This window comes from Lipotes vexillifer, unplaced genomic scaffold, assembly GCF_000442215.2.
Source record: "Lipotes vexillifer unplaced genomic scaffold, Lipotes_vexillifer_v1.1 scaffold34, whole genome shotgun sequence".
In the NCBI taxonomy this organism is placed as follows: Eukaryota; Metazoa; Chordata; class Mammalia; order Artiodactyla; family Lipotidae; genus Lipotes; species Lipotes vexillifer.
In genome coordinates, this window is record NW_006776832.1 from 129,209 (window position 1) to 138,790 (window position 9,582).

Genomic DNA, 9,582 nt, shown 5'->3' on the forward strand with positions numbered 1-9,582 from the left:
GAAGAATGCCTGTGTGCCTTCTAGAAGTGTCCCGCCTTCCAATGCCAGTGGTTTGATTTTTTTTTTTTTTTTAAGGAAGAAAGACTGAGCGTAGCTCATGCCTTCTGTCACCGAAAGCTTTCGTTTCGGAGGCAGTGTCTTTCCTTGACAAATGGATTTCCTTGTTGGCAGTCTCTGTGACGCTGAGAAGTTAAGGGACCCTTTGCTCTTGCGGCTGTTATTGGTTGCTTTCCCCAGACGGACAAGCCCGTCTGTGGAAGGGCTCAGAGGAGAGTTTCGAGTTACCAGAATTAGGCAAGCCCGCGAGGAGCCGCAGCAGCAGTAAAAGCAGCAGCGCCTTTAAGCCCTGCAGCAGCTGGTCCTCTGATTGGCTGGCTGCTTCAGCTGCTTCCCTGGAACAAAGGTCAGAGTGGACTGCGCTGGAAATGTGGAGAGGCAGCGATCGAATAGCACTGTAGCTCCGCTCGGAGAAGTTTGGAGGCTGAGAACAGCAGGACGCTGGCTGACTGCAGAGCAAGTCGCTTCTCCAGCGGTGAGCTGCAGCCTCACGCCCCCAGCCCAGCTCAGCCGCTGCAGCCTGGCCCCCCCTATACAGACGCCCTGCTGGGCGCGGAAGAGACAGTTGTGAGGGTCCCTTGCAAATTTCCAGACAAGGATGGCTTGTGAAATCATGCCCCTGCAAAGGTAGTATGCTTTCCTATTTGGTTTCGTTCTTCTCTTCTGTATTTTCTGAATGTTCCAAAACCGTGTAACTTTGCCAATCCTTGGCATCTTTCAGTAGTATGCTGCAAACTGTGTAGAGTTCCTTGGACGCAATGTGCTTCCCCAAGACCAGAGAAATGTAGCTATTTGATGGCTTCTTTTGCTGACACTTACGCCCAGCATGTCATCTTCTTCACTTGATTAGTCTGTTCAGCTATTGCCTTCCTCGAATGAAAATAAATACAAGAAAACAGCTTTGGCATCGGAAGAAAAACAGAAAGTGAAGAATATATCGAGCAGGTTTAAAATAAAACTGAGTCAGCTTCTTAGTAATGTTGTGAAGCTGCGGTGAGCTCTAAGCTCATTTTGAAGGATGTCGACAGGCGAAAGACCTTTTAAAAATGCATCTTAGGAGCCCCGTCTGCTGGAGTTCAGATCTAGGCAAGGATTTTCTATCAATAAGTACTTTATAATACATGGGCATAAACGTTAAGGTTATTATTTCCCCATGAATAATTCTAGATAGGTTTATTACACAGATGACATCTTTAAACAAAAAAAAACTGCTCTGTAAGAATGATTAAGCGCAAGGTGCTGTTCTGTTCATTAATGATTGTAATATGGATTGTGGAGGGCGAGGTGGAGGAGTTATTATGCCAATGCAGAAAAAGGTAAATTTAAACAAAGGGCTTGTTAAAAAGAACACTGCTGGTGAACTACTATGTGAGTAAGGTGTCCCGGAATGTTGAAGCTGGAAGTCACCTCCGTGGTGATGGAGTCCAGCCCTCCAGTTTCACAGCAGGAAAACTGAGGCTTGAAGGAAGTCTGAGTTGCCCAGGGTCGTGTTTTAGGATTTTTAGAATTACTTTTGCCAATCATATTATCCTATTTCGGCTGTACCTGCTCTACCTGCAGTGGCATTTGATTCCATTAGTGGAAGTGATTTTAAAAGTCAAATGGTGAATGTGCTTTATCTATAAGATTGAAAAAAACCTAGACAAAAAAATGAATTTTATTTTTAAAAACCATGCCAACAATATTTTACTGGATGTTCATGTTTTAACATGAAAATAAGGTATACAAAAATTGAGTGTTCGTTTGGAAAATGGTTCCTGCAGACGTACCCTATGAGATAAAACGGTGTAGTTGTTTTCCTTTCACTGTAAGGACAAGTGCACTGTAATGGGAACTTGATGGGGGTGTCCCTAGAATTCCTTTTCTAAAATTGATAACCCAACCCAAGGGAGCACAGAGTGATTTATGGATAGATCTGAAATTTGTCTATATTAATTCAGTGGAAATGTCCACATGCTTGAAACTTGCGAGAGACTGAAAACTAATGTACACTTTTCGGAGTCTTGATTTGGTTTCCAACTTTAAAGTTGGGACCTTGTTTTATCTTATAATGGTGTCAGTTCTTAAGTGTCTTAAGCAAGTCCTTTCTAGATAAGCATATTGGCTATTACTGAACTCTGTAATAAGCTGCTCAGTGATATAATCACTGTTAAGAAGCAAACAGATCTTTATTCAGCTAAAATATTGTTTAGAGAGTTAAGTTGATGAAAGCCAAAAGAGAATCAGCGTAATTTCCTCCAGAATTATTTTGCTCTGTTAGTCCTTACTAATAAACCTACGTAAGAGGAATAATTTGAATTTGCATTCAAGACTGCTGACCAGTGCATTCACTGTCTCCCTGTTTCTGAGCGCTTAATTGGATTGATTACCCTGCAATCCTTACTTCCAGCCTGTGCCTGCCTGTGATTATGTACCTCTTGAAGGCAAGGGACCGATAGGTTTGTGTTGTTCACTTCGTCATGGACCTCTTGTGAATTTAAGTGCTTATGCAGAACACTTTCCTGTTCCTATGTATGATTGCTTCTTCCTAGCCCAATTCGACATTTTTGGCTAAGGATTTCTGTGACCCTCTAGTAAAGATGACTGTTGCCAGCTGCCCGCACCGTTATCCCGCCCAGAACAGGAAAGTTGCAGAGCCTCGTGGTGCACATGCCGGCTGATGGGATGAATGCTTTGCTCCATTCTCTTTAGGAGCACCGAGGGGCTAGAAACTGAGTTAAAGGAGGGTGAGGGAAAGAATAGCTTTAAATACCAGTTAGAGAAGCTCATGCTCACTCATGTTCGTATTGAGCAGAGAGGCCAATGCCTCTCATTCTTTCAGTGCACGAGAATTACCTAGGGACCTTATTTTTAAAAATCAGCTTCTTCCTGCTGCCTTCCTTCCCTAGACTTAACTGAACCTGAATCTGGGTGTGACAGGGAAAGTATCAACATTTTAACAAGCTTCCTGAAGGCAAATCTGGTACAGATGGTCCACACTGAGAAACACTGATCTAAACTCTGGTTAATGAGTATAGCTTGTATAAAGCCATTGACAGCAGGTGTTAGGATGTAAGATGCTAACACTATACTACTCAACATCCCCAAATAACATATTTAATATCAGGCCCTTATGTGAGGTGTCTTTGTCATAATTGATGCTTTCATTTACTAGACGGTCGGTGTTACCTATTAGAACAAAACATACTTACAGTGTTTTTTAATATTTTCTTTATGACCAAACACTGCCCAGTACTGCCAGTAAATTAAGGCACAACTCTACTTCAGAGAGGTCACATGCTAGTGAGGATGCAGACACATTACCAGACAGTTACAATTACATTACTGTGGTGAGTCCAGTAATGGAGAGTATAATTAACATAATAATAGAGATGCACCTGCGTGGATAATATTACCCTATGTGACTTCATATAAGCATATGATCTTATTAGATGGCACGTTTGCATCTCAGTGTCTACTTAGCTTATAATTCCCATGAGTGGCTTTTTAGCCTTTCTTAGCATGTTGTGAAAGTATATAGGAGATAAATCTGTTACTGCTTATCTGTAACTAAGATGAGACTAACAGATGAGGTCAAAGGCTAAGAATGAAATAAATACCTGGGTTCGCTTTAATGTATTTTGCTATCTGTTTACAACTTAATGTAATTTGCAGACTTTCCAGGGTGGGAGTAACTATGCAGAAACTCATGATCTGTAGAAAAACTGGAGAGGCTGAATATTGAAAATGTGACCCTCTCTAGAGTGAAGGACTCAGTTCTTAAAGTTCACTTCAAATGGCTTAAATTAACGATGGGTCTTATATGTCTTTTGAGATGGTTAAATTACCCCAAATATTTTTAGAAAGACTAAAATATTTGCACTGTATAGCATTATATGGATATTCCTGCCAACTGAAAAAGTTCTTCCAAAGAAATAAAATAATATCATAAATAAGTAGAGAAACTATATTAAGAATTGAAAGAAACGTTTTTTTCTCAGGTATTAAATTTACCCTCTGTCACTAAAGAGATAGTATGTTTTATCAGACTCTAGGCTTTACTTAGACCTCAGACTCTTTGCATGATTCATATTCCATTGGCTTTTTTTTCCTTAGAGATTATGGATCTGTAGGTAAGGATCTCCATTTTATGTATAGAAAGACTTCAATAGGCTAAGAAGTAAAGTCTTCACTCACTCTTATGTCTATGACAAAACCCTCAACTTCACAGCAGGATTTTGATTTGCTAGAATAACTTTCAAATACTCACTAACTCATCTTATATCCACAAAGACTAATGGTGGAGGATGACATTGAGAGCACTAGTGAGTAATCTAGATTCCTTTGGTTTTAATGCATTGACATCTGTTTTCACATGTTTAGCATCCCTTTTTTCCCTTGGTTTATTTATCAAGTGGGAAACTGAGATTAACAATGTCAGTTTAACTCTCTTTTTCATTACTTTACCTAGAAAATTGTGCTGTTCAGCATACATTATTGAATATTCATTTTATGATGGTGAAACACACCATACTTCTAAATTGCAATGGCTCTTCAAGAAGGTTTATAGCAACAGGATTAGTTAACATGTATTAGTGATCCAGCATGGGAAAATTTCACTGAATCTTCTTATCAGCAGAATTCGTCTGGTCTTTCTAAGCACCGGTTTTTAGAATGTCCTTTAGCAAACAAGTAAACACTGGGAACATGGGGCTGATGTGGGATTTAACCAGGGAACAGCCCAAGTCCTGCTTGTGAGTCTTCTGGGTGATGTTAGAGAGCCCCCTACTGCTTGTGGTGGTGACTCCTTCAGTTAATTTATCTCTTAAACCCGCGTTATTCCGAACTTGTTGGCACTTTGATAGCACTCCCTGTCCTCCCCCGCCCCCTACAAACACAGTCTAAAAGGGAGTTAAAAGCTGCATCGCCTCAAGTCTGGGTTAACCCTTCTGGGGTTGAATATCTGAACTTAGACTTCATTCCTCACCAGTGTGGTCTGTATTTGGTAGTAACAAGAATCATTGAGAACAAGACAGACCTCTGTGGGCTCTACTCTCATGTGATGGCTGCAGTACCTCTGGAGTTTAAATATTTGCTAATTACTCCAGATAAAGAAGATAGTATGAACTAAGGTGAGGATATTCTTAAATTTTACAGAGATTACCCTGTCTAAGGCACTGAAAAAAGGAGAGGCGTTAGAGAGTCACCACTAAACAGTGGGAAAAGCAATGGAAATATAATAAACTTGCCGTCAAGAAACGTATCCAGACACTGACAGCTAATTAGCCATGTGAATTTGGGCAGGTCATTTTCCTCACCTGTAAAATGGGATGATAATGCCTGCTACACTTACTTAGAGGAGAAATTTTGTAGTTAAAGAATATTATAGTTCTTTGTAAATGATAGCTGTTCACATGTAAAGAGTAGCAGCATATTGCTTTTCTTTTGATTTTGTTACTCTTACGCTTGCATTATCTTTCAGTTCCTTGAAGCAAGAGTGCATTGCACTTAAGGTGATGCTCTACCACTGCATTGTATTGGATAAATAGTAGAAAGTGACCTAAAGCATGATTTGTGGGAAGTGCCACTGCAAATACCATAGAATCAAATTTCTTGAAACTCTCACAACTTTTTACCCTGTTTTTCCTGTAATACTTATATATTTATGTGATGATAGAATGAACTGCCAAAAAATAGTTCGTACTATATGAAACCTTTTAAAAGCACTGTTTATTCTTCCCTTAACAAGAACCAGAAATAACTTTTTTAGTAATAGCTTTATTGATATAATTTACATACCGTGCACTTCACCTCCTTAAAGTATACAATTCAGTGGTTATTAGTATATTCACAAGGTTATGCAACCATCACTGACAGTCAATTTTCGAATATTTTTGTCACCCAAAAGGAAACCCTGTGCTCTTTAGCTCTCAATCCCTACTGTGGGCTGAATGTTTGTGCCCCTCAAAATTCATATGCTGAAGCTTTAATCCCCAGTGTGATGGTATTTGGAGGTGGGACCTTTGGGAGGTAAGTAGGTTTGGATGAGGCCATAGAGGGGGAGCTCCCAAGATAGGATTGGTGCCCTTACAAGGAAATGAAGGGACCAGAGCACAATCTCCCCACCAACCCCCATCCATGGAGGTACAGCAAGAAGGTGGAAATCTGCAAGCCAGGGAGAGCTCGCACCAGAATCTGCCATGCTGGCACCCTGATCTCAGACTTCCAGTCTTTGGAACTGTGAGAAGTAAATGTTTCTGTTGTTGAAGCCACCCAACCTGTGGTATCTTGTTATAGCAGCCCAAACTGACCAAAGCCACCCTCAAGCCCCCTATCCCAGCTCTAGGCCACCACTAATCTACTTTCTGTCTCTATAGACTTGCCTCTTCTAGATACTACATTATAACAGATCATCGAGAAGCCAGATGTGGAAACTGATTTTATTTCTTGCATAAAAAAGATACATTGATGGGAAATAGTGGGGACGCGGGTAGTAAAAAGAAACAGTAGGAAGCCCTAGAAGTTGATTTTTTAAAGTAAGTGACCCCGGTAAAAGAAATAAAAATACTGGGTAAGGGGAGAGGGTAGGGACACAGGATACATTCTATGAAAACATTTTAAGGTTTGGGGTCAGGAAAACATGGTATCTTCTCATCAAGTATAAGAATAAAAATCAGAGCACTTCATAGAAATAAAAATGAGAACTGAACTGCTTTTCTCAGATCACACTGAATGGAACCAAAACACTAGAAAAAGTTAAGTAGGGTTCAGGAAAAGCTTAAGATGATACCTCAGTATTTTTGCTGCCAGCAAAATGACGATGGGAAGAAACGTAACTTCGCTGTCTAGGTTAAAATAGCCCCTGAAACTAAAATTAGGAACCAAAAGCCAGCCAGAGGAGACCATTGATAAACTATGCTGTGTTTTTGTAAGGGACTCTGCTTCATTTTCAACTCCTTGACTTGGTGAAAGCTCAAGTGCCTGCCTCTGTGTGTGTGCGTGCGTGCGTGTGCGTGTGTGTCTCTTTCTCAGTTCCTCTAGTGCCGCTGCCTGGCACACCCCTGCAGTGCTTCCTCACGCCTTCACACGTCCTCTGCCTTTGTTGGAGAACTTTCCTCCTGTCCATTATCTTTTTTCAGTGTGACCCGCACAATTCACTCCCAGTGTCACTTACGTCCCCTAAGCTCCCCTAACTCGCGGGTCTGCACCGAGCTGCTGACTTCAAGGTCTGGAGCTCTGGCTTCCACAGACCCGAGATTCAGGATGTGAATCTCAGCCCCGGCTGGCTCCGTGACCTTCCACCAGTTGCTTAACCTTTCTAAAACTTACTTTTCTTCTCTGAAAAATCTGGTGAGTAATACCTTCCTCCAAAGATGTCACTGAGGATTGAGTGAGATAATGTACATGAAGCTCTCAGCCCAAAGCCTGGCTTATTAGGGAGAGCTCTCAGTACGTGGTAGCTCTGGATCCCTTTTTTTATGATGATGGTCAAATGTCAAGTTTCTGTTTCTCGGCTGGCCTATAAATTCTGGGAAGGTTGAGCCCATATCTTAATAGCCTGTGTATCTCCAGCCCCTCTCATAGGCTCTGATAAGTAGTAGACACTCAAAAAAGGCAGAATGAGCACTGGCCCGTGGTTTTGGAAGCTCACAGAGCTCAAGCCTGGGTGGACATCAACCTTTGTACACTCGCCGGTCACTCGTCCTCCTGCAAACCAGTGTAAAATCATGGCAGTGTAGATACAAGTCCTTGACTCATCTTTCTGTGCAGAGCCCTCCTCTGGCAGGGGGAGGGTTCACTGGCTGGAAGGTGACAGGCGAATTCGCATTGCTTTCTGCACAGTTCTGTCTGCCTCAAGAAATCCGCATTCAGAGTTAACGACTGGGGAAATTATATACCCGCCATTAAGAATGTTATAATAAAGGGAATAATTGAAAGAAGTTATAGGAAAAAAACAGTTTCCTGTTTCCTTCTTCCCTTCTGCACATATCCCCCCCATTCTTTTGCTTTTGTTTCAGTATCTAAAGATTAGAAAAGCATTTTAACTGATTTGCTAATGTTCCAAAAATATTCTCTTATCCGCTAATATCAACCTCCTCAAAAAGAAAGTTACTGTGTTTTTACATTCTAAACTAGTGCCTCCCTAAGGCGGTATTGCTATGTCTATAATAATGATACACATCAGTTTGCTGAACAAGAATCTCAAAAACAAATCAGAGCTTCCGGCTGCATTGAAAATAGTTTTGTGACTAAACCAAAAATTTCTTTAAGCTCCACCCAAACCTTTGGGTTTGCAATGAAGTAAAAAAATTTTCTTTTCCTGCTCTCAAGCCAGAACAAACAGATAGAGTGTGTGGCAAGGCCATATTCAAACATTGCCTTGCCTGAACAAATCCTTTTCTGGGCTCACTGTACCCTACAGAAAGTACAGGGTTTATATTACTGGCACAATGGCAGAGCTCCCCCCTCTGTGCAGTGGGAGAAAATTCATTTTCTTTTCTAAATAAGGGTGGGAGAAAACCCACGGCACACTTGCACTTCCATTAAGTTTGGAATCGCAGGGAAGAAGATGGCTTAAACTAATCAACACACAACTCTCTGAGAATGCTTCCAGCTGGCAAAATTAATTTTACAAATTATATATTTTAAAAATACGTAATCACACGGTAGTGTCAACACTCAGCATGGTCTTGATGATGCTGATTTTATTCCACAGCCACTGACTGAGCACCCGGAATGTACCTTGCTAGGTGCTGGTGGGACAAATGTAAAGACAAATCCAGGAGGTGAGACAAGCATCCGAACTCAGGAACTTCGGCGTCGTGCGCTAAGCACTGGCTCATGGCTGTGAACAGTGTCCTGGAGCCTGGAGGGAGAAGCCACTCCCCTCTCCAGGGTGATGGAGATGGCATCCCAGATTAGATGACATTTGAGCTGAGAGATGAAGTATTTACCAGGCAGAGAGAGGTGGCGGAAGCATTTAAGATAGAGGGAACAGCACGTACAGACAGAGTTATGAAAGTGCAGTGAGAGGTCGACAGAGGCTCACTGCCCCGAGATTGGGAGGACTCTTGTGCGCCAGGTTCAGACATCTGGATTTTACCCCAAAGACAAAGGGGAAGCAAGGGAGGCTTTTAGGTTAGGGGGATAAATCTGGTGGGGGTATTAAGGGTAAACTGCTCTGGATGGCAGGGAAAAAGAGTACTGCCCCTCTGAAAGAGGCAGTGGAAATGGAAAGGAAAGATCATATTCGGAAGACTTGTCTCTTTCTGAGATGAAATCAACACAGTCTGGTGATTGACCACATGGGGAGGTAAGGGATAAACTTTTTTTTTTTTTTTTTTAAAAGGAGAGCAGTTGACCTATTAATACAACTTAAATATTGTAACAGGCATAAGGATTCTGTCCTGTGACTTCTAAACACATCTCCAGCCAGGATCCCCTGTAAAGTGGAATGTGAGGCTCTTGGCTGTGTCAGCCAGTCCACAGGTAGTAATAGTTTCCTGTTGACCTTCTCACTGTAGGGAAAGATGCAAAAGAGGGAGA

General features: G+C 41.6%; 1 protein-coding gene across 1 annotated transcript in view; it reads left to right on the top strand.

Annotated features, from left to right (window-relative positions):
* The first annotated feature begins 423 nt into the window (after positions 1-423).
* Positions 424-9,582, top strand: part of LOC103075703 (protein FAM13A) — a 93,669-nt gene continuing 84,510 nt past the window's right edge. Inside the window, exon 1 of the mRNA XM_007450669.1 lies at positions 424-684. Coding sequence (XP_007450731.1) covers positions 656-684 — 29 coding nt within the window. The 5' untranslated portion in view covers positions 424-655. The remainder of the gene's footprint in view (positions 685-9,582) is intronic.